This window comes from Pinus tabuliformis, chromosome X (assembly GCF_031772625.1).
Source record: "Pinus tabuliformis cultivar Carrire ecotype Pingquan chromosome X, CPIR1, whole genome shotgun sequence".
NCBI lineage: Eukaryota > Viridiplantae > Streptophyta > Pinopsida > Pinales > Pinaceae > Pinus > Pinus tabuliformis.
The window spans coordinates 1,020,452,196-1,020,479,315 of NC_142308.1; the positions used below are offsets into that span (position 1 = coordinate 1,020,452,196).

Consider the following 27,120-nt stretch of genomic DNA (forward strand, 5'->3'; position numbering starts at 1 on the left):
TTAATGTTCTTATTTCATATTATTTTAATTAAATTTAAATAGTTTTATTTAATTACATATAGATTTATATAAAATAAATTTAACAAATTAACCAATTTATTAATTAAATGCTTAATTCTTCCCTAAATCTTGGTTGGGTCAAAAATAGTGTCTTGACAAGGCCTGGTTCTTCATCTTGTCTTGACGATGAACCACACTCGTTGGTTCGAAGACAAATGAATTTCGATGTGATTATCACCGAAAATCTGTCTCAAAAATTGGATATGGATCACAGAAAGCTCAATTCAAAAATTAAAACCTTTTTGATACACCACATACCCTTGCATACAACTCATTTATCTAAATTATATTAATTCCATTATAATAGACATTTAATTTTTTTTTTTCTAGTTAAGACTAACCTAAGTACCCACGGGGGATTTGAACCAGTGACCTATCGCAAGGAGTGCCTTAACAGTGCACCCATTCACCGTCAATCCAAAACCCAGTGGACATAATAGACATTTAAATTATACACAACTTTAAATTATATTAATTCAATTATAAATAATTTTAATTCAATGATAACAACAAATTTAAATTATATTAATTCATATAAATTAAGGAAAAATTAGAACCTTTCATTTTTCAACCAACCATGAGCAAAATAAAATTAATATTGCGTTGGCCTACCTTATTAATCAGGCTTGTCTTCCTTGAGATGGTCCAATGGAGAATGAAATGGTGGACCAAATGAAATGAGGTAATAATCACAGGAACAAAGCAGATATAATCCCAAAAGAAATAAAGTGAGGAAGCATTATCAAGGTGGTTGATCTAATTAATATAAATCAGCAAGCTTTCTGTACATCGTCATCACCCAACGGTATAGGTGATTACATTCAAACTCACATGTGTTTTCAAAGAAAAAATCCATGCTGTGATTTCATGGTGACATTGAAAGAAGTGTACGGAGTGCTTTCACATATTTATGGAGAGAGCAGGAAGGGTTGTGAGAGGGAGCGGCTTTTAATAGTGCCGTTGGTTTACAGATGAGATATTTGACATTAGTTGGTTGCGATAGCAAGTGAAAGGACTCAGAGGGGTAAAATCCAGAGGATTGGTTGGTGGAGAAATGCAGCTCATCTGCCATAATAAATGGCATGTATGTTTTCTTTACAGCGAGGAGTTGATCCAGTTCCACATGTGTCTGCCTGCACAGATTTATGATGAGCACAACCACTCTCATTCTCCTTGTGTTTTCAGATTGCGGTCTCTGAGAAGCCCTGCTTTCAGTCCCGTGAGGCCCCAGGGAGAAGATGATGCTGTAGAGTAGAGTACATTAGATCTGAGATTGTGTGGGGAAGAGGGTGATAATAGATATTCTGTTGTCTGCCTTCTTCACAGAATGCAGGCCTCTGGTCACAGAACGCAGGCCTCTGGAGAACTGAGGAGATCAGGGAGTATATATTCCGCTGGGCTGTGGGGATCTGGCACAAGTATTGGCAATGACATGCATGCTGTTTTTTCTATACCCTCGTCGCGCCGAGGCGAGGAGGAAGACCAGGCGCTCACTTGGGCTGCCCTTGAGAGGCTCCCCACTTACGATCGAGTTCGGAGGGGCATTATTCATAATGTTCTGGGTGAGCAAAGTGAGGTGGATGTCACCAATCTTAGCTTCCATGATCGCCAGCTATTGCTCGACAGGCTCTTCAATATGGCCGACGACAATTCTGAGCAGTTTTTGTTCAAGATGAGGGAGCGAATCGACAAGTAAGTTGTTACAGACAGTGGATCTGTTAAGCTTTTGTTAAGCTTTTGAGTGTTAGTTTAATGGTAGGTTGTAATAGTTTATTTAGATATTTATTTGTATGGTAGATTTTGGGAATTTTTAAAAATGTGACAAAATCAAATGAGAATAATAGTTTGATACAGTTTTTGTTAGTTAGATTTTCAAATATTTTTAAATTTATTATAGAATTAAATTCAGAGTAATGATGAAGTTGGATTATTGTTTGATCTCGCAATAATTAGATTTTAAAATATTTTTGAAATCTACATCAAATTAAAGTAATTTGCAATTTTTTATCAATATTCCTGTATTATTGGTTGAAAAGTCCCTGAATGCTGAATGCAGAGTAGGTCTGGGGTTGCCGAGGATCGAAGTGCGTTTTCAAGAGTTGAGTGTGGAGGCTGATGTCTATATAGGAAGCAGAGCACTGCCCACCATACCCAACTATATATTCAATATGTCAGAGGTATATACTATATACTGACCACCTATGAATCTCAACCTCCATTGTTGCTGTGATTGTTCTTGGATTATGGAATCCAGTCCATGTATTAACAGTGAATTGGCAATGGCCATGGCAATATCTTTATCAACTAGGCATTAATGAGGTCGCTTCGTATCTTCCCGGGCAGGAAGAGACGACTGTCCATTCTGGACAACGTCAGTGGCATCATCAAACCCGGCAGGTAGGGTCATCCACAGTGGAAAATTTGTGATGAAAAAATGGCCATGACATGAATTTATCCGGTGCCTGTCTGTATACGTGATTAAAGGAATAGTCATTTAATGTTTTTTCTGTATGGTACACTCGATTAAAATAATTTATTATTAAAAGCACTTTAATGTTCCTACCTGTCGACTGATTTCCATTCAATGCTTCCCAGAATGACTCTTCTCCTGGGGCCGCCTGGTTCGGGGAAATCAACTTTACTCTTGACTTTGGCTGGAAGACTCGACTCGGATCTGCGAGTAAACAATTTAAATTTCTTCTTTTAAAGTTTGTTTGAATGCTGTCTGCATTCATTGTATGAAGTTGAGTTGTCACGTTACAGTTATTGAGGTCTTCTGTTTTTGAAACCTGTGCAGATGTTAGGGAGGGTGACCTACAATGGACACGATTTACAGGAGTTCGTGCCTCAGAGAACGGCGGCCTATGTTAGCCAGCGGGATTTGCATATCGCAGAACTGACTGTCAGAGAAACTCTAGACTTCTCAGGGCGCTGCCAGGGAGTTGGTACAAGATACGGTAATTAACCAGTTATTTGACTTAAATTGAGAGGACAGGGTTTGTTATTAAATTAGACCGTGAAGGGTGAAATTTGAGTCTGCAATTTTATCTCAATATATCATGATAGTTTTTAACTAGAATTTATTGCACAAATTAAGTGTTGGTGAAGTTGGTGGCCCATAATTTTGGTGTAAATATGAAAATTTGATTCCGATTTTACTTGCGACACTTCCTTAGGCCGTAGTTTAACCAGTAAGAGGAATTGCTCAAAAAGTTATGGACATTACTGTTATATTTAGAGAAAATTTGGCAAGGATTTTTGTAAATTTGAGTTATAGTTGTTAAACTTCAAAATTTTAGGTGTTCTAGACGTTTTTGATGGTGCTAAATCCATTTCCACCATCAAAAACACGATTCAAACACTCTCTCTACAAGAATTTTTGAAATTTTTTTTGCCCATATTCCGGCCACTTTTAACTGTCCAGGCAATTCCTGCGCCTCGTTAGACGACTCCATTCTTAGTCTATGAAGAATGGTGATACTTATTGTTTAGTTTATAAAATCATTAATGCTATTAGATTATATATTGTCACTTTTAAATTTATACTTGTTTAAATCTAATTTTTGATATATACAACCCAATCACATTAATGAATCTATGACTTCATAAAAAAATTAAATTTACACCTAATAAAAAAGACTTCAAACAACTTTACCATCAAACTCTGAAATTTGGATGAATGGGGATAAAATTTGTTTGGTGGAGTTGTTAATTCCAGAATAAATTAACAAATAAATTTTTTATAAAATAATTATTTTAATAAATCTAAGAAAAATGTTTGTTTTTTAAAATAAATCTGAGAAAAAATGTGTTTTTTTAATAGATCTAAGAAAAATATAATGAGTCAGTTTCAGGATGACTTTTGCCAATGTCTACCCCATGCTATTAGCTATTTTATAATAAATCTAAGAAAAAAACAACTTTACCATCAAACTCTGAAATTTGGATGAATGGGGATAAAATTTGTTTGGTGGAGTTGTTAATTGCAGAATAAATTAACAAATAATTTTTTTATAAAATAATTATTTTAATAAATCTGAGAAAAATGTTTGTTTTTTTAAATAAATCTGAGAAAAAATGTGTTTTTTTAATAGATCTAAGAAAAATATAATGAGTCAGTTTCATGATGACTTTTGCCAATGTCTACCCCATGCTATTAGCTATTTTATAATAAATCTAAGAAAAATGTGATGAGTCAGTTTCATGATGACTTTTGCCAATGTCTACCCCATGCTGCTGATTCACTCTCATACAACTTTTGCCCATGTCTACCTACGTCATGCTGACCAATCTGGTGATACATCTATAAAACTTGGCAGGAATTAAAGTCTGTCGAGTGTACATTTGGGCATTTAGTGGCAACGAAATAATGTCTTTTTCAAGTGTAAATTTGGGTATCTGGATGTGGAATAAAGTTCATGGTTAACTTTACTTTATGAAATAAAGTTTAGTTAACTTTACTTTATATTGGGTATACACATAAAGTTAATAGTTAAGTATACTTTATACTGGTTAGTGTATAAGGATATGATGAGGGAAAATAAAGTGTAAATTTGGGTCTCTATCTGTAGGAAATAAAATTTCTCAATTGTAAATTTGGATATCTAGTTGATATGGATTAAAGTTAAAGTTAATAATTAATTCCATATTTGGATATATGATTGATATGGAATAAAGTTAATAGTTAAGAATAAAGTTCACGATTAACTTTATATTTGTTAGAGTAAAGAGATATGGTGAGAGAGGAACAAAAAGTAGAGCTACAGTAAGTTTTGGATATCTAGTGGATATAAATTAAAGTTAATAATAATTTTATTTTAGGTGAGTTATTTAATGATATTGAAGTAATAGTTTAAATTTTTTTAAATTTTGGATTTAAATATTTTTCCTATAATTTTAAACCATAAAAGTTTTATAATTTAGATGTTACAAAGTTTTTTTTTGGGTGTGAATATTTTTATATATTCAAAAATATATAATAAACCAAAAAAAATAATAATTTTATTAAAAAAATTATTATTAAATTTTTAAAGGAAAAAAATTTAAATTGTAAAATAATAATATAGATGTTCTAAATCTGAAATCAGAAATATAACATTTTATTTTAATTTTGATTTAACCAAAACTAAATTTAAATAAATTTGTTTATTATTAAAAAAAGGGAAAATCTCTAAATTGAAAGTAAGAAAAATTTAAAATTTTAAATCATAATTTTCTTGGAAACACTGCCCTACGCATGGCAAGAGTTAACGAGCCTGCCATAGGGCACTAAATGTTCGCTTAGCTGCAAGCTCGATAGCCCGATAACACACACTCGCGATGACTAGATAAATAAAAGAATGACGGTATTATCGCGCTATCGAGCTTGCAGCTTAAACAGACATTTAATGTCCTATGACAAACTCGTTAACTCTTGCCTACGCCTACCTCCTCAAAAGTTCAACTTCCCCGCCGAAAAGGAAACAATCTGTGACCTGCTTATACCGCCAGATGTGCGCTTATCATCCGTGATTCATTTACTAGCCGATGAATTAAATCCCATAAAAGTGGTAGTTGGTTGACATCCACCCAGCCGGCGTTGTCTAACGAGTTCATAAGTTGGTTCAAACACCACTTTTTTTAATAATGTTAGAATGTAAAAGTAGATTCAGTACCATTAAGAATATTCAATATTTTTAGGTGCTTATCATAAAGTTTGACCTCTATAATTAGGATTCTACTAAATTTTAGTTAATTTTTTTAAATTATACCCTCGTTTAGTTTAGGTGCACACCAAAACAAGTTTCAGCTGATAACAAATTTTAATTTAAACCATTAAAATATAAAATAGCAAACAAAAACTATTCAGCGATAAAATTTAGAATTACTTTTACTTTACATTAAATGTAGAAAAAGTGATTTCCTACCCTCTCCAACTACAGCAAGGCTCTACGGATTTTTAACTTGCTCACAACTCCTTAATGTACTCAATTTGCTTTATGAATTTGCTTCTGTAAAAACGTCTTCCAACTCGATAGTGCATTGCTGCAGACATGCTGGTGGAACTGTCGAGGAGAGAGAAGCGTGCCGGAATTATACCTGATGAGGATATTGACGTATTTATGAAGGTAAAAGACCGGGAATTATTCTCTTACTGTTACTTGATTTCACTGTAATTTCAATATGTTAATCAGATTTTTTTATTTCCATCAGGCCGCTGCTCTAGGAGATGAAAAGGCTTATCGTATTGTTACTGATTACGTCCTCAAGGTAAAATTTACCCAGTTTGGCATACAGTCATACACTCGGAAGAAACCAAAATTTCATTTAAAAAATTTCACATGGAAACCATGGAGACTTAATAAATCTTGTTGTAAAATAACCAAAATTTTTAAAGTAAACATATCAATTTCAAACAAGCTTTCAGCAAGATTGAGAGCTAAAACATTTAGTGTTACTATCTTTTGCTTCAATAGATACTGGGGCTCGATATCTGTGCTGATACGATGGTGGGAGACGATATGCTTAGAGGAATCTCAGGAGGTCAATTGAAACGTTTGACCACGGGTAAGTTTATAATTGAATTGGGAATTCTGTGAAGTTTATTTTGATGTTTTTTTTAATATTTTTATTATGTTTAATATATTATTCGGATAAGGTTGGAAAGTTTAACAAAGCATCTAATTATCGTCTATTCAATATCCGTGGATATTTTGATTTTAGATATTGAATGTGAGATTTTGTTGAATTTATATTTATATGAATTTTAAAAATATTAAATGTCGAGGTGTTACTTGGAAGACAATGGAAATCAAGTCTTTTTTGGAAAAATAATTAAACTATCAAATTAAAAAAATAGTAAGCGATTTAAAAATGACTAACTAATTTTAACTTTCTAAATTAAATTTTTGGAAATCTGAGTTACAGAGATGGATTACAACCATAGACATCAAACTTTTGGGTCCCTAACGATGAAAGTGTTCCACAGGAGAATTGCTAGTGGGTCCGGCGAGGGTTCTGTTCATGGACGATATATCTACGGGTTTAGACAGCTCCACAACTTTCCAGATTATTAGGTACCTGCGTCAATCCGTGCATGCGTTAGATGGCACCACCGTCATCTCGCTCTTGCAGCCTGCTCCCGAAACATTCGAATTGTTTGATGACATTATTCTTCTATCGGAAGGTCAAATTGTGTATCAAGGACCTCGAGAAGACGTGCTCGGCTTCTTTGAATCTCTCGGCTTTAAATGTCCAGAGAGAAAAGGCGTAGCAGATTTCTTACAGGAAGTAAGTATAGAGTTCATCTATATATAAGAATGTGATTTTTTCTATTTACATTGAGGAATTATTTAGTAAGAGGATTTATAAAAAATTACAGAATGGTATTATTTTTACAGACGTTCACAAATTATTTGGTAAGAGGATTTATAAAAGGGTTTAAATCTCATGAGTGGATTGGATTATATTGTCTGTAGATAAATTTCTGGACAAAAAGGGTCACCACATGATCACAATTCCTAGGTGAATAGTTGAAAAAAAGATTTAGAAAAGACGGAAATTTGGAAGTTATTTGTCTCTTCATAATGTAGATATTATCTGTGGTTGAAATTGTTATTATATTTTAAATATAGTTGGTTTACATTGTCATCAGGAGTAGGAATTATTATCCTATTATTTTTAAATCTAGTTTGTTTTATTAAGTTTAGTAGTATATTTAATTAGTTTATAAATTTTTAGAATTTAAGAAATAATGTTTTTTTTGAATTTATGAAAGTATAATTTGTTTGGGCCTGAAGTATGCTCTAAAACTGATTGTTTCTCATTAGTTAAGAGCTAGTCTTTCTAGGACTTAAGGAAACAGTTTAACAGCCCAAGACCCAGAGGTATCTGGCAGGAATGAAAGCCTGCCCCATTACCGACCATCAGCTGGTTATTTCAGGTGGTGTGGTTTTCCTTGAATAACAATGATGAGTCAGACTGCATTCCTGGATAGCAGGTAGAGATAATTGTCTCACTGCTGATTTGACAGCTGAATTATAATAGATTTTCCCAACTATAAAGAAAACATGATTTGTTTATTTATGAACCTAATTTGTTTATTTATAAAATGTTATTATTAAAATTGTGTGAGATAATTGAATTCCAGATTCTATACCTGAAAATTTTATTTTTTCTTCCAACATTAAAATTCGCCAGCTTAATCTAACCTAATTGAAAATAGAGCACTCAATTAAAAAACTTCCTCTGTTTCATCTTTAACAGGTAACTTCAAGGAAGGACCAGCAACAATATTGGGCTAACCTTCAAGAATCATATCGATATGTTCCCATTAATGAATTCGTTAAAGCTTTTCGCAGTTTTCATACAGGTAGGAGACTTGCAGAGGAATTGGCAGTTCCTTATGATAAAAGGGACAGTCACCCAGCAGCTCTGACAACATCAAGGTACGGTGTCGACAATGCCGAACTGTTGAGAGCAAGCTTTTGGAGAGAATTGCTTCTCATCAAGCGAAATTCATTTGTTCATATTTTCAAACTTATACAGGTAATCACTTATATTTCCTTTGCATTTTAGATTTCGAGTTCTTTTTAATCTTTAACCTTTAAGAATTGCCTATCCTCAGTTTTGTAACCCTAATTTAGACAGTGTAACCCTAATTTATACTGTAAGAGCAAAAATTCGTTATTAACCTTGAGACCTAGATGAATTAAATTCTGAAGGCGCACAATGTCTTCTTTTTGTGACAGCTCTGCTTCGTTGCAGTGTGTACAATGACGGTTTTCTTCCGAACAAAGATGCATCATACAGTGGACGGTTCAGGCCTTTACTTGGGCGCACTTTACTTCGGCATCCTCACCTGTATGTTTAATGGATTTACAGAGACTGCCATGACCATTGCGAAACTTCCCGTTTTATATAAACAGAGAGATCTGTTCTTTTACCCCTGTTGGGTATATGCGATCCCAACATGGGCATTTAGTATTCCAACTTCAGTAGTGGAATCTGGCATTTGGGTCTTCGTAACCTATTATGTCATCGGTTTCGATTCAGATGCTCAAAGGTGAGAACTATTCCATATGTGCATTTTCTAAATTTTATTCACTTTGTATTATTGTCACAGTCTACATAATTTTTTTTATAAATTCATTCACTTCGGAGTCACTGCTATCTTCACATCACTAATATTTTAAATGAGAATGACGGATTAATTATATCATTAAGATTAAGTAGACATTCTCACGATAAGGTAGTTATGATGAACTACATTATAGGTCAACTAAATCTTAATGATCCTATTAATCTGAAAGACATTCTCATTTACAATATGAATCACAAAAGTCTAAGATCTATCACTAATATTCCTTTATATAAAGAGAGTATGGCATTGAGGAATGATGCATTTTCATCCAGGGAATTTTTGTTCCAAATATTGTTTACTAAAATTTTAATTATTATTTATGTATAATCATGTTTCATAAATACTGATTTTGTTGGCTTTATGACAAATTGGCATTTTGGAAAAAGATTTGGTATATTTTTATTTTTAATTTAATAAGAGTGTAGAATTTATTATTTTGTTATTAATTTTATTCATGTAAAATGTATATGATAAAAATAACAATATATAGTACCACTATATTAGTAAATGTTAGTAAATGTGGTTGATATACGCAAAAGGGTTATATATTAATTGTTATTATCAGTGTTACACGGGGATGCGTCCCCCAGGGTTGGGTGCATGCACCCCACGCACCCGGGACAGAGGACCTCTGGGGAAACGTTCCCCACGTCCCTCTTTTGGGGAGACGCGGGGGGGCATTTCCGCAGTGTGGGGGACGCAACTCCCTAAAAGGGGGATGCATGGGCCTCCTCCCTCAAAATGGGGTATGCGTCCCCCCTTAAATTTGCTTGTAAACAATGATTGACAACAGGGAAAACCTAGTATTTGACCATATTTGCTTGTAAACAATGTTTATGACAGGGAAAACCTAGTATTTGACCATATTTCCCTACTGATGCTATGCAATTCATGGAAATGTTAAATTCTTCATCCTTTTACTTAAATTTTTAACATTACCATGAAATGACTCAGGATGTTTGAGAGTGGTTTTGACCTCATTGGATTTCATATGTAGAAAGTAGAATTTTAGATCTCACTCAAAATCTAGCAGACTTAACAGTTTTTCAGGAATTCAGGATTCGATGGAGTGCAATGTATCCATTGCATTTTTTCATGTACAAGGGTATGGAATTAGTATTTAATCAAGAGCACCAAGCCCTCTGTGTACTTTAGAGTGACTTTTAGACTCATCACTCCATTGTTTTTGAGTTTTAGTTATATCAATTTACTATTACAGTCTTTAGATTTCAGTATCTATTATAGTATATTTTGCTTAGTACTAATTAGATTCTAGAATGATAAATAATGAATTTTAATTTTAAATCAATTTAGAATCTAGAATGATGAATAATGAATTTAATTTTTTAAATCAATGTAGATTCTAGAATGGTGAATAATGAATAATGAATATGGATCAGAGTATTTCATTATTGAATCTCGTGGTTTATGGATGAATCATGTATGTATTAGTAAGGATGATGAGTATGTATCAATGTATTTCATTATTTAATTCAATTATGAATGTATCATTCTATTTATGCTTTTATTATTGAATATGAATTTGAAATATATATATATATATATATATAAAAGGTAAAAAAATTATATACCCGACGTCCCCCCTAAATTTCCCTAAAATTTGAGGGGACTCCCACACGTCCCACTTGTGCGTCTCCCCGCACCCGTGTCTCCCCGTCTCGGAGTCTTGGTGGAACATTGGTTATTATCAATTAATATTATTGTTATTATTAAATAATTAAATAATACATTAATATTAAACTATTTAATAACATTATTAATTAATAATAGTTAATTAATTCATATAATAATTTAATAATGAAGGTGTCTATATTATTCCCTGTTCCTGTGGGACTCCCTACATTGGCGAGACTGGTCACTAAGCATACCTAAAACATGGGAGGACCTAGTCTTCCACACTAGCGGAGCATGCAGAGAAGACTAAACATCACGTTTGTATTGAGGAGGCCCGTGTTATTGCTAAGGTTTCGCAGTTTCATCACCGGAAATTTAGGGAAGCCATTGAGATTGAAAAAAGGCCGAGCAATCTCAATAGAGATGACGGTTGGAAAATCAGCAGTTGCTGGATCCCTGCCCTCTCTTCCTAGTCGTTTCTTCCCCCTCGTCTTCTGGTTTGTTGTTGTTTCCTTTTTATCGTCTCTTTGATTCTTACGGTCGCTTGGTTTCTTTCACCCCTTCTCAATTAATGATTTGAACAAATTGTCTATTCATGAAATAAAAATCCTTTCTCTATCCCTAACTATTGATGAGTAAAGTTTTTTAACTAACTTGTTTTCTTTCTCCTTAGTTCCTCTTTGATTTTAGTCCTTTTAGAAATTTCCCTCATATTATTTTCCTTAAATTTATTAGATGGTCCATTATATAACTAACTTAATGGGTTAAAAAATTATCTATTATAGATGGTTATTGATCTAAAATTTAGATTTAAGTAGAAAGTTCAAGTTTACATTAGATAGCTTAATGTTGTAAGTTTATATTTAATTAATAAATTCTATTAATAAGTTACCCAAACCATTAATAATAATAATAATAATAATAATAATATAATTTATGAAATAATAATTAATTTTATAATAATATTATTATTATAGTTATATATTTAAGAATATTAAGAGTAGTAATAAATCCATACTATTACTAGTATTAATAATCCCTAGATCTATTAATAAATTACTATTAACTTATATATGTTAACATTTTACTTGATTATTATTATTAATATTTCCTAGATTAATTATTTTTTAACATAAATATAGTTAAACATTTTACTTAAATAATAAACATGACTAACATAAAAGTATTAAAATAAATATTCATATATAGCATTTCATAAAATTATCATTTTAGAGGCTAATGGCATTCATAACATTTAAAAATATTATATTAATAATATTGATATTAAACACTATTAATATATTGAATAATTATTTATCTAGTAATATTATTTTATCAAATATAATATTAGTCCATGTCCCTATCCCTTGGTCTAGTTCGGTTGGCTAGTCAAATTTAGCCGTTTCATGGTCAAATATAGCTGTTGGTCCAGTCTAGTTACCCAGTTCGATATAGCCGTTTCCTAGTCAAACCTAGCTGTTGGAAGATCTGCTCTGCCTATTTAACATGCAACCATGCTTTGATTCTTCAACTTGTCCTGACAATGAACCACACTCGTTTGTTCAAAACGCATCGACAAATGTATAATTATGTGATTTACGCCGAAAAATCTTCTCATAAAAAATTTTATTGTTTATTTTTTCATTAAATAATTAACTTTTAACTTGTTCATTATTAATTTATTACTAAAAACCCAATGGATTATAAACCCAAGGGAATAATATTTAACTTTAGGAATATCGACCCTTAGATTAATAACGGAGGGAATTGATATTATAAACCCAAGGGAATAATAAACTTAAAGGATAAAAATTATAAACCCAAGGTATATAAACCCTAAGATAAAAACTATAAACCCTAAAATAAACATGGTTGACCACGATTGATTTCCATATTGAGACAATCCTTGTTACAATGTGATGTTGGACCACGGTTGCCCATGTGCTTCACCATGATTGATTTTCATATCAAGATAATATTTGTCACAATGCGAAGTTGGACCATGGTTGATTTTCATATCAAGAAAATCTTTATCACAATACGACGTTCGATCATGGTTGAACATCAGAGTTAATCATGATGAAAAGAGATTTTAATCAATGTTGATCATGGTTGATGACATTCAATGATAGTTAATCATGGTTGATCATCATTGACCATGACTGATCATGGTCAACGATAAAATATTATAAATCCTAAGATAAATATTATAAACACTAAAATAAACATGGTTGACCATGATTGATTTTCATATTGAGACGATCTTTGTCAGAATGCATCGTTGGACCATGGTTGACCTTATTAACCATGATTGATTTTCATATCAAGACAATCTTTGCTACAATGCAACGCTCGAACATGGTTGACCATGATTGACCATGTTTGATTATATAAAACATGGTTGAATATGGAAGACCATGGTTGACCATGATTATCATATTGAGACAATGTTTGTCATAATGTGATGTTGGACCATGGTTGAGACAATGATTGATTTTCATATTGAGACAATCATTATCACAATGCAATGTTGGACCATGGTTGACCATGATTGATATTATAAACCCAAGTAGAAAAAAACCTAGGGATTAATACTAAAAAACCAAGGGACTATAAACTTAAGTGAATAATATTAAAACCTAGGAATATGAACCCTTAGATTAATAAACCAAAGGAATTGATATTATAAACCCAATGTATATAAACCCTAACACAAATATTATAAACCCTGAAATAAACATGGTTGACCATGGTTGATTTCCATATTGAGACATACCTTGTCACAATGCGATGTTGGACCATGGTTGACCATGATTGAATTTCATATCGAAACAATCTTTGTCACAATGCGCGTTGGACCATGGTTGATTTTCAAATCAAGACAATCTTTGTCACAAGGTGATGTTCGAACATTGTTGACCATGATTGGCGATGGTTGACTAGGTGTGATTTTATAAAACATGGTTAACCATGATTGACCATGGCTAACCATGGTTGATCATGATTGTCCATGCTTGACCATCATAGTTAATCATGATGAAAGATATTTTAATCAAGGTTGATCATGGTTGATGAAATTCAACCATGGTTAATCATGGTTAACCATCGTTGACCATGGCTAATCATGGTTGACCATGGCTGATTTTCATATCGAGACAATCTGTCACAATGCAACGTTCGACCATGGTTGACCATGATTCACCATTGATGACCACGTTTGATTTTATGAAACATGTTTGAACATGGTTTACCATGGTTGACCATGATTATCATATTTAGACAATGTTTGTCATAATGTGACAAACGATGATTGAGGCAATGATTTATTTTCATATTGAGACAATCATTGTCACAATGCGACGTTGGACAATGGTTGACCATGATTGACTTTATAAAATATTGTTGACCATGATTGATATTATAATCCCAAGGGAATAGTAAACCCTAGGGATTAATACTAGAAACCCAAGAGTCTATAAGCCTAAGTGAATAATATTGAACCCTAGGAATATGAATCCTTAGATTAATAAGCTCAAGGGATTGACATTATAAGCCCAAGGGATACAAATTATAAGCCCAAGGTATATAAACCCTAAAATAAATATTATACTCTAAAATAAACATAGTTTACCATGGTTGATTAAGATATTGAGACAATCCTTGTCACAATGTGATGTTGGCCATGGTTGACCATAGTAGACCATGATTGATTTTCATATTGAGACAATCTTTGTCACAATGCGATGTTGGACCATGGATGACCGTGGAGACAATCTTTGTCACAATGCGATGTTCGACCACGGATGACCATGATTGACCATGTTTGAATTTATAAAACATGGTTGACCATGATTGTTCATGGTTGACCATCATAGTTGATCATGGTTTAACATCGTTGACCATGGCTAATCATGGTTGACCATGGTTGATTTTCATATCGAGACAATCTTTGTCACAATGTGACATTCGACCATGGTTGACCATGATTGACTATGCATGACCATGTTTGATTTTATAAAACATGGTTGAACATGGTTGACCATGGTTGCCCATGGTTGACCATGATTATCATATTGAGACAATGTTTGTTATAATGCAACGTTGCACCATGCTTGAGACAATGATTGATTTTCATATTGAGACAATCATTGTCACAATGTGACATTGGACCATGATTGGCCACGATTAACTATGGTTGACCATGACTGATTTTATAAATTATGTTTGACCATGATTGAATTTATAAATCACAATGGACCATGGTCAACCATGATTGAATTTATAAATCATAGTTGACTATGGTTGAGCATGATTGATATTATAAACCCAAGGGAATAATAAACCCTAGGGATTAATACTAAAAACCCAAGGGGCTTTAAACTTAAGTGAATAATATTAAACCCTAGGAATATGAACCCTTAGATTAATAAATCTAAGGGATTGATATTATAAACCCAAGGGATAAAAATGTATAAACCCAAGGTATATAAACGCTAAAATAAACATGGTTGACCATGGTTGATTTCCATATTGAGACAATTCTTGCCGCAATGCGATATTGGACCATAGATCTTTGTCACAATGTGATGTTGGACCATGGTTGATTTTCATATCAAGACAATCTTTGTCATAATACAACATTAGAAAAAATAATTAAAATAATAATATTTTTTTTGAAAGAGAAATTAATCTCTTTCAGTGTAAAAGCAAATATAAAATTATAGTACATCTCAACCCACCGTAATATTTAAAAGTTTTTATATCAAACTCAAAAAAATTATAACAATATTCTTCTATTCATCACAGCTCAACATCTCAGTCACAAGTTTTTGAATTTGAGTAAATAAAATAACCATCATTATACTCAACAACTCCAAATAACCTCAGTCCACAACAACTAAAATAAATTATAAAACATTAAATTAACTATATAATTTCAAAAACTAAAATATCATCTAATTTCTTTATTTTTCATATTCTAAAACAATCTTAGAAATTGCAGTCTACCAATGTGCCATTAAATATTTAAACCAGCAACCAATCACAAACATTGCAAATGCCATGTGGGTTTTCTTTCTCACAGTGCGGATATTTCACTTTCCCCATACAACATTTTAGTATTAAATGCTCTTTCTAAAATGGCTCTGAAAGTGTAACCTAGGACTTGAATCCTAGTTTCCTAAACACAACCTCGAAAAGTTTTGGTCTTTTAAATTGCTGAGGTGACAGTGAAATCAAATTTAACTAAGCTCCATCAAATTTAATTAAATTAGGCTCCAGCAAATTTATTTAATTAAGCTCCATCAAATTTTGGAAAATTGTTAGATCTTCCGACTGCAGACACCACTCTCCACTTTCTCCATGTTCAATAATAAAAGAGACTTGTATAAAAAATAGGATAGATTTCTTGAAAAAAAATACTAGTTTACATAGACAACCAATGCATGTTTTTAATTACAGAATAGGTAACTTAAAGTTTTCTCTTTGCAGGTTCTTTCGTCAGTTTTTACTTGTGTTTTCGGTACACCAGATGGCCACAGGCCTCTTCAGACTGATTGCTTCCGTCGGTAGAACCATGGTAATTGCCAACACGTTTGGGTCGTTCGCAATGTTGATTGTCATGTGCCTTGGTGGATATGTGCTTTCTAGAGGTAAGAGTCCAGTTGTACAAAGTAGGTCATTCAGTAACTTAAAATCACCCATGTAAATTCAAGTTTTATGCTGGAATGCCACAGAAAGCATCAAAGGCTGGTGGATATGGGGCTACTGGATCTCTCCCTTAATGTATGCTCAGAATGCTGTTAGCGTGAATGAATTTCTGGGGCATTCGTGGCATAAGGTAACCACCTTCATATCTATAGCTTTTCCATTCATATCTATAGCTTTTCAATGTTTTATAGCTGATGACAGTAAGGAATCCATATTTGGTTAGCATATTGACTCATGTTCTGCTTTACTCACTGCAGCGTGTTGGTAATGAGACTTTAGGAGTACTATTGCTCAAATCTCGGGGTTTATTTCCATATTCGTACTGGTACTGGATTGGTGTTGGGGTTCTGTTGGGTTATGCAGTCTTATTCAACATTTTGTATACTGTGACTCTAACTTGCCTTAACCGTAAGTATAATGGCCGGGCCCAGCCTGCTTGCACTAGGGTTCGAGTACCTTTCTAAAACCTGACATCAATTTCTTGCAGCGATAGGGAAACCTCACGCAGTGGTCTCAGAAGAAGTTCTTCGGGAGAGACATGCAAATAGGACCGGGGAGACCTATATAGAGCTAACCTCGGTTTCTCTAGCAGGAGCTACTAAATCTGCTGCAACTGAAGGTACATCTCAGGAATAAAAAACTCGAAGTGTAAACCTTGAGATAATTAATATTCCTTTATTTTGTTTAATAGCGAAAAATGTTTTTTATTTACTCTAAGACCTATGAGGTTAATAGTGTGAATTTTTTTGTTTTTTTTGTTCGTTAGTTTTGTTATTTATTTACATTGTTGGGAAAATTTTTGAATTTTTTTTAAATGAATGAATGAATGAATGATTTTAATAAGTCTAGTAGGTTGAGTAGTTTATGGGATCTAGAGTATACAATTTTAACTCATTTTTATATTTTTTTTAGATGTCAGATTTTTGACTATGGGTTTTGACTAGAAAGCTAGCAATTTGATTGATCTTATCTTTGTCAAATAGATGGTACATGTTGTCATTGTTAAATAGATAGTACATGTTGTCAATTTTTAGATTGTTTTCATATTAAATGCTGATATCTTTATATGCTGCACGCTCCAGCCATTTTGTCTCTACCACACTTTTATTGCAGAAACTCTACAACACATTTATCGCAGAAAATAAAAGAAAATTATAAGAAGTATTCTATTTTTTTACATATAAATAAGTGAAACTTTCTGCATATTTAAAAATAAATAAATTATGAAAAGTTTCACAAGTTTAAAGTAAACATTTCACCCATTATTAATGACTAGAAGTGCATTAAAATCAAATTTTGTTCTAAAATATCTTATATATATTTTTTATTGTTTTGTATGCGGATATCATAATGTATAAATTTATATATATCATATGCCAGATATGATAATGTATGATCATATATATATATTATATGCATACATTATCATATATATATATATTATATATGCTAGATAGGATAATGTATGATTATTTATATATATATTTTGTTTATGAAATGAATTGTAAAATAATATAATGATGGGAAGTTTTGTTGGGGGTGATTGGATTTCTATGGATTTGTTTGATAAGATAGTTGAGATTTGAAATTAATGTTTAAATAAATAAAATTAGTCCATGATTTTGGTGATTGTAATAATGTAATTTTTATTAGAACCGTGATTTAAATAATTACTCTTTCATAATAACATAAAACAAAAATAATAATTTTTGATAACTTAAATACTTTAGTGAAACTATTTTTAATTCCTACTTTTTATCTTAATGCACTGTATTGTTATAATAAGATCGAACTTTGGTGCACGGTACTGGCTCTAACATGGCTGCTGGTGATTACACCGGCATTCTTTCCATAATTTATTTAATTTGAATTCATAATCCTTCTTAAAGATATTTCCCAACCAGATTGTAAACACACCTCTTTGTATTGAAAATTTTAGGGCATGATTTCAAAATGTGTGCTGTAATTTTGTTTCAGATGGGTACCCTGCAACTCCTGTAACAAAGGAAAAGAAGAGAGGCATGGTTCTTCCATTTAAACCGTTTACCATTTGCTTCAAGCATATCAACTATTTTGTCGACATGCCTGTGGTACGTGACAGCTAACGCCATTTACATAGAACTTGGACGTTAAAATTCGTTGTGTGAACTGAGTGGTCAACTGTTTTTCCTTCTATAGGACGTAAAGAAACAAGGCATACCAGAGGATCGGCTGCAGTTGCTGAGAGATGTTAGTGGGGCTTTCAGACCTGGTATCCTCACGGCCTTGGTCGGAGTTAGCGGAGCTGGTAAGACTACTTTGATGGACGTATTGGCCGGGAGGAAAACAGGGGGCTACATAGAGGGAAACATTAGTATATCTGGTTATCCAAAGAAGCAAGAAACATTTGCTAGGATTTCAGGCTACTGCGAACAAAACGACGTTCATTCACCTCACGTAACAGTTTATGAATCCCTCGTTTATTCCGGATGGCTTCGTCTCCCGGCCGAAGTTGATTCAGAAACCAGGAAGGTAGTGTAATATGTTCGATGATTCTAAATAGTTAAAATTATTTTCGTCTTAAATTTTGGGAATATTTTAAAATCTAAAATTAATAAGAATCCGGAAGTAAATTTAAAATAAAAAATGTTTATGAAATATTTATTTCATAATTTTCATAAGAATGACAATGATGCAGTATTATGGATCTCTTCTCAGATGTTTGTAGAGGAAGTGATGGAGCTGGTAGAGCTGACTCCTCTGAGAGGTGCTCTGGTGGGCCTTCCCGGAGTGAATGGCCTGTCTACAGAGCAGCGCAAACGGTTGACCATAGCCGTAGAGCTCGTCGCCAATCCTTCCATTATATTCATGGATGAACCAACTTCAGGATTGGATGCCCGTGCAGCAGCCATTATCATGAGAACAGTGAGGAATATCGTGGACACAGGGCGGACCATTGTTTGCACTATTCATCAACCCAGTATAGATATCTTTGAAGCCTTCGATGAGGTAGGTTTTTGCTTAGAATTTCTTATAACAGTTCTGCTAAGCTTGTGAAAAAGCGTGTATAGCTCAATTTAATTGCACCAAGAGGTTGATTTAATTAGATGACCACTGCGTTATGACAGAAGAACAGGAATTTTAGATTGTTCAGATTGTTTTTTAGTTTCGTTAGGTGTAGTTGAATTTAGTTCGATTGTATATTTTTAAAATGTTTCGAATTTGATGAATAGGAATGAAGTTTATCGTTCAATCTTACTTGAGCTTACTTTGTATATTAGATTCAAAAATATTTTCAATCAAGATAAGAATAAATTTAGGAGTTTTCTATAATGCGATTTTTTTGGAGATTTAGGTGATGGAATCCGGCGGAAAAAATTGAGGATAAATTTTGATTTGTATTATTTAAAATGGTTTTTTAACTGTATATTTGGATTCAGCACCTTGAAAAACCCCGGGACGCTTTGATTATGCAGAAACTAGCTATCAAACTTGCAATTCCAATAAATTGCTGCCTGATTTTGACTGGAAAAACCCCACGGGAAAAGCTTCCAAAAAATCGCATTATAAACAACGGCATAATTTTAACTTTAAATGTTTTATTTGTTTTTAATGTGAGAGAAGAATTAGAATCTTTGAATGCTCAGATTTTCTGCATTTTTGTTAAATATAGCTAAATTTATTTTGATTATGTATTTTTAAAATGTTTTGAAATTTAATAAATAGGAGTGAAGTCTATTATTTGAGATTGCCCTTCAGATTTGGAAATATTCTCAATATATACTATCAAAAAAATTACCTTTAGATGCTTCACCTGTTCTTAATGTGTCTATTAGATTCGGAAATATTCCCAATATATGCGATCAAAAAGGTACCTTTAGCTGCTTCAACTGTTCTTAATTTGTTAAAATCTTGAAACCAATTCTTAAAAAGCTGAGAGGTATAAGAGCCATCATGCACCTCAATGATTTTTATACCTCTCAGCATTGCACTGATTAGAGATTTGATCTCAGCATCAGAGATATGACCTGCTAGTTACTAACTACAGCAATGTAATGCAGTTGTTTTTAATGAAACGAGGGGGACAGTTGATCTACGCAGGGCCACTGGGTCAAAATTCCCACAAACTGGTGGAGTACCTTTCGGTGAGATTCCAAAATATACTTTAAAAATTCATTCCGTTTTACTTATTTCAATGAGAGATCACTTGAATTGAGTAGAGTAGAATACTTCTGGTTGATGTCAATGAGAGATTTTATATTCATATTTTTGTTTCGTTTATTCTAGAGATATTTTAATTTGCAAATTATCTAATGCATAATTGTTTAATGATAATAGCATGGTTAAATGAAAGTTTATTTGATTGATAAACCAATTAAATAAATTGGGCGAAGTGTTTAAATCTACATATTAAATTAAATATTTAATAATACATCATTAAATATATTTTATTTTTCAGTTTTTTTAATTGAAATAAATACATTTATAGTGGGTGATGTCACAAGTGAAACCAGAACTTTCACCAGGAAGATATCTATCATATCTATTTTTGTTTTAATTTATTTTTCATTTTTTTTAATTAAATAAATATATTTATAGTTGGTGGACATATGTCACAACAGAAATTAGAACTAGGGCTTGATGTATCCCTTAAAACTGTTTTAGTTTGGTTAAGAGCTAGTCTTTCTAGGAGGTAAGGAAACAGGTTAAAGACCCAGACCCAGAGGCATCTGGCAGGAGTGAAAGTCTGCCCCCAGCCAGAGATAGTTGTCCTCATTACTGGTATTGACAACTGAGTTATGATAGGTTTTCCTCACTGCTGGTTTTGACAACTGAGTTATGATGGGTTTTCCAACATATAAAAAAGAAAAACAAGTACTTTCACCATCAAGATATCTATCATGTCTATCTTTCTTTTAATCTCACTGTTTAAGTAGGTATATCCAAGGATAATTATTGGTTTGAGAAAAACATAGTAAAGAGGAAAATGAAACTAAACCTAGATCGGATAACAGGGATGATAAAACTTCTCGACAGCAAGTCCAAATTGGTTTGATAAAAAAAAAAAAAAATTAAACGAGAAAAGAAATTAAAACCTAGATCAGATAATAGGGAATGATAAACTTTCTTCCACAACCAACTTCAAGAGCACAGCTTCCTAATCCTTAGTATCTTGGACCATCGCAGATGACTGGTCGTTCTCAATCAGATTAATGAGATTGGATGGTGAGCTACTAGCTACCATAGTAGTGGAGGCCTCCTTTTTGCTACTGTTATCCTGTTCATACACCTGCCTTGCTGTGATGTGGTTGCCTAATACCCTTTTACAGGGTTTTGAACTTGCCTTCAAACACTCTAAATCATTTGCTTGATGTCCTGCTACTCCTGCTTTTCCCTATTTTGTAAGGCTTAATGAATCATGACATTCATTAATCAATACATTTCTACTATCCCGAAATATTTGGTATCCTTTGTACAAAGAGGGTGCTTCACCCAGTCCTTTAAAATCATAACTTTCATTAGCCAATATTTGGTGTCTAGTGTGCAGGAGTGGCTTCCTCAATCCAGTCTCAGTCCAGTCTTACACTTCACCATTTCTTCAATTACTCCAAGCCTCACTCTTGCACTTCACTATTTCTTCAATTACTCCAAGCCTCCACTCCCAGCAGCACCTGTTTTAACTGCTTAAACCGTCTGGAGCTACAGGTTCCCCATGCGGGCCACCATAAAAATTATAGCTTTTCATTCAGTGTTTCCATTGTTATATGATGAAAACTTAACCGAAATTGTTTGTTAATAATATTATTTCATTAAACATTCATTAAATTGATCTACCTGCATAAAATTTCATTAAATTGATCTACCTTCTTAAAATTTCATTATCTCACGATTAGCTGAACGAATGTGATCTCTGAAACTTGATAAAACAAATATTATGTGCAGAAAGTTGAGGGAGTACCCCCTATAAAAGACGGGTATAACCCTGCTACGTGGATGTTGGAAGTGACCGCCATGTCCGAGGAACGCCGCCTGGGGGTCGACTTTGCTGAGATTTATCAGTCATCAGAATTGTATAAGTATGTACAGAGGTCGTTTCGTTTGATCAACATATCTATTACATCAAGTTTCTATGGTTAGGTCATCTTATTTGCTTCCAATGATTTTCTGTCACAGACGAAACATGGAGGTGGTAGACAATTTGAGCAAGCCCGTTGCAGGCTCAACTGATCTTCATTTCCCAACAAAATATTCTCTGCCTTCCTTGGAGCAGTGCAGGGCCTGCCTATGGAAGCAACATTGGTCTTACTGGCGGAATCCTCATTACACTGCAGTGAGATTCTTCTTCACAACTATTATCTCGCTGATGTTCGGTACTATCTGCTGGAATTTTGGACCCAAGAGGTTAGTTGGGTTTTATTTGATCCTATTTCATGACTTTTCGGCACACAGTTCTTCACAGGGCTCAACTTAACTGACAATACTGCATAACCTAATGTTATTGATGACACAGGAGTAAACAGCAGGATATTCTAAACGCTATGGGATCAATGTATGCTGCTGTTCTCTTCTTGGGAGTAACCAATTCGTCCTCTGTGCAACCCGTTGTTTCAGTTGAAAGAACGGTGGTGTACCGTGAAAGGGCTGCTGGAATGTATTCGGCGCTTCCATACGCTTTTGCTCAGGTGAACAATTACTCTGCTCTTTTTACGTCGTTGAACAGAGAGATGAATGGAGATCTTTGTTAGGGGAGCCATGTTGAAAAAATAAAAATATGGTTTAGAAATTTTATCTTTGTAAAGTAATTTATGTTATTTTTTTATTAGGATGGAAAAATAAATAATAATTATAAATTAGGATGGAAAAATAAATAATAATTATAAATTATAGTTTTTATTTTACAAGGTGAAAAAATATATAATTTTTTTTTTTTCATTATAAATTAGATAAATTATGACAAGTTGGGAAAATTACACTTATTTAGAAATAACTTCAAACTTTATTTAAAAAATTATAAAATAAAAATATGTTTTTAATAATAAATATGGTTTTAATAATAAAATAAAAAGAAATTATATAACTATAGAAAAATGAGATTAACTTAACTATATAACTTATTATTAAAAAAACATAATTTTAATAATAGAATTAAAATAAAATTATTTAGATCCATTAATAGATATGAAAATTATACTAATTCAGACTTAATTTCCAATTTAATATTTTAATAAAATTATATAAAAATAAAATGCAAAATATCTTTTATATTAGGAATATACATGTTTTGATTTTTGAAAAATTATTTATATTTAATAATTAAATCATGATGATAAAGATAACTATTTGCCTTTGCAACTATCTATGATAAATTAGTTAAACCAGCTTTAATAAAATTAATAATTAAAAACATGTGTTTTTCATAAAAAGTTATTAGTACACATCCATAAAGATTGGAATACAAATTGATAAAGACCAGAATATATAGACTCTATAATGATGATATTTTCAAAATCAAATTTAATTTTTCTTAATCAATTTAGATTTATTTATAAAATTAAAAAGATATAATTTTAATTAAAGCATAAATTAGTTAAACAAATTTTAATGCATTATTTGTATAGTTTTAATAAATTTAATAGTTAAAAACATGTGATTCTTCATAAAAAGTTATCGATACAAATTCATAAAGATTAGAATAAACTCTAATAATGATATTTTCAAAATAAAATTATTTTTTTCTAAATCAATTCAGATTTGTTTTTAAAATTAAAAATATTAAAATATTTTAAAATAATGTAATTTTTAATTAACCCATTTTAATCAATTCAGATTTATTCTTAAAATTAAAAATATTAAAAAAATTTAAAAAAATATATTTTTAATTAAGACATATTTTATAAAATAATTAATTAGTTTATTAATCACAAATTATAAATTTAAAATATATATAGTTTATTTTAATCCATTTAAATTTATAATTTTTTAAAAACATATATTTTTAACTATTTAAATTTAAATTTATTAAAATATATATTAAAATCTTCACAGCGGAAGCCTGGAGCTATCTTGAACCTTTTAACAAAAATATATATTAGAATTAAATATTAAAGTTAATCGTAATTTTTTAAAGTTTTAAAAATTATTATTTACAATTATTATTATTTATAATAATAAATTTAATTTAAAATTGTAATTAAACAAAGGCTATATAATATCTAGTAACTGTAGTTTAGCTTAACTATATTTTAATTAAATTAAAAAATAATAAAGATAAATATTTTATTATAAAGATAAAACGATTAATAAATTGTTGTATTGTTTAGTGTCATCGCAAATAATTAAGAAATATGATTAACTAATATTATTTATATTAACATATTTACACTTTAATATATATGTTTAATGTATATATATTTGTGTTTTATCTTTTAGTAATATATATAATTTATTAAAATATATTTTTAATATAATAATGGGGTAGTTTAATTGGTGCTTGAAGTAATGTGGAATTTGTGAAAATTTAGAGATCCAAGGTTCAAATCCCCTTGGTTGTGACAGAGGAGGGTTGTTGCGTCCTAGTGTTATTGACTCAGATTAAGCACCCTCTTAATAATAATAAGTTATTTTAAATTGAAATTGTTAACTAATAGAAATGAAAATTACTAAAAAGCTCACAATAAGACCAATCACTTTATAAATAAATAAATTTAAATAATAATAAAAAATAACAAAAAATAAATTACTAATATTAAACTATACATAATTTTTTTTTGGCTAAAAACAAATTAATATACAAATCAAAATAAAACTGAACAAGAAATACCATAACTACCTACAATTGTTAACTAATAGAAATGGAAATTACTAAAAAGCTCACAATAAGACCAATCACTTTATAAATAAATAAATTTAAATAATAATAAAAAATAACAAAAAATAAATTACTAATATTAAACTATACATAATTTTTTTTTGGCTAAAAACAAACTAATATACAAATCAAAATAAAACTGAACAAGAAATACCATAACTACCTACAACAAATATCATAAATTATATACAAAAATTAATGTAACATTCTATTTTTTCTTATATAAAAATATATCTACCTCATTTTTATCTCTTTCTAAATTTAAATTATATCTTTAAACTAAAAAATTCTTAAACATTAAACGCACTAATAACACATATCATTATGTATCTTTCTATTGAAGCTATGTAAATTACAGATATTTTGCTTTATTAATACTTTTGCTCATAGCCCATTCTAATTTCTAAAGATATTTTCATAACATGAGAACTCAGGTGGCAATTGAACTTCCGTATGTACTGGTCCAAACCGCCATCTACACTTTGATCTTCTACTCCATGGCCGCCTTTGAGTGGACGGCAACCAAATTCTTATGGTATTTCTTTTTCACGTATTTCACACTCTTGTATTTCACATTCTTTGGAATGATGAACGTCGCAATCACTCCCAATCACAACGTTGCTGCTATTGCTGCTGCCCCCTTCTTTATGCTGTGGAATCTCTTCTCAGGTTTTATGATTCCTCACCGGGTAAGCTTATCCATCTTTTCAATAGTATTTAGTTCCAATTTTCCTTAATTTGCATTATATTATTCACTAGATTTTAAAAAAGAAGATTTATCATATAAATAATTTTAGTGTTGATGTTTGGACTATCTACTGGGGTTCATTTATTGATATTTGATATTTGGAATCATAGAGTATGAACCGTATTGAATGGTTTGAAACTTCCAAATTAAAATCATTTATAGATGAATGATACTGGATGGTTTGAAATTTTTACATTTGAAACTTCCACATTACCATCAATTTTTACATTTGAAACTTCCACATTAAAACTATTTATGTGATAAATCCGAAAAAAAAAACTCATCATTCAAACTCATTCAACCCAGAGAAATTTCAGAGAAACTTCAGTTCTCTAAACAACAAAAATAGTAATGTGGCGGGTGCAATTAATATGACAGATGATTCCCCTGTGGTGGAGATGGTATTATTGGGCGAACCCTGTAGCCTGGTCACTGTATGGCCTTCTGACTTCTCAATATGGAAATCTGGATACAAGTTTAAGAATGACAGACGGGACGCGGCAGACGGTGAAGCATTTCCTAAGAGATTATTTTGGATACCATGAAGACTTTGTAAAAGTTGCAGGTGTCGCATTGCCGGGTTTTTGCATTCTATTTGGCTTCGTTTTCGCCCTTGGAATCAAGCATCTCAACTTCCAAAGGCGATAAACGCTGGATGATCAGTGTGGTAGCAGTACAGCGGCACCTGTATATAAGTGAAGATATTCCTTACCACAAGTACTAGAACGCCATGATAAAGCAGAGAAGCTACATTGCCCATTCATTCTGTTTTGTTCTGGTTTAAAATAAATTCATCAAATCATAAACATAACTGTGGTTCATCATGAATATAAATTCATGATGATTTGTAATCAGGTTTCTCATTACAAGTAATATTTCTTATGTAATTTTTTTAATATTTTTTAAATTTGATACAGGTTGTAGGCCTCATGCTAATTATAACAATTCTCCTGTCACCAGTATTCCAGAATAATGATTACTGATGAGATTTTATGATCA

General features: G+C 31.7%; 1 protein-coding gene across 1 annotated transcript; it reads left to right on the forward strand.

Moving 5' to 3' along the window:
• Positions 1-1,019: 1,019 nt before the first annotated feature.
• Positions 1,020-27,120, forward strand: LOC149143207 (ABC transporter G family member 32-like). The gene is made up of 24 exons (XM_089449687.1): positions 1,020-1,752; positions 2,117-2,237; positions 2,369-2,457; positions 2,656-2,740; positions 2,858-3,017; positions 6,091-6,167; positions 6,253-6,309; positions 6,516-6,606; positions 7,028-7,329; positions 8,305-8,586; positions 8,790-9,103; positions 16,307-16,467; positions 16,552-16,655; positions 16,783-16,933; positions 17,013-17,144; positions 18,503-18,615; positions 18,704-19,036; positions 19,223-19,513; positions 20,566-20,649; positions 22,448-22,581; positions 22,679-22,906; positions 23,016-23,187; positions 25,808-26,062; positions 26,500-27,120. The coding sequence occupies exons 1-24, from the start codon at positions 1,388-1,390 to the stop codon at positions 26,767-26,769; spliced, it is 4,371 nt and encodes a 1,456-aa protein (XP_089305813.1). The 5' UTR covers positions 1,020-1,387; the 3' UTR covers positions 26,770-27,120.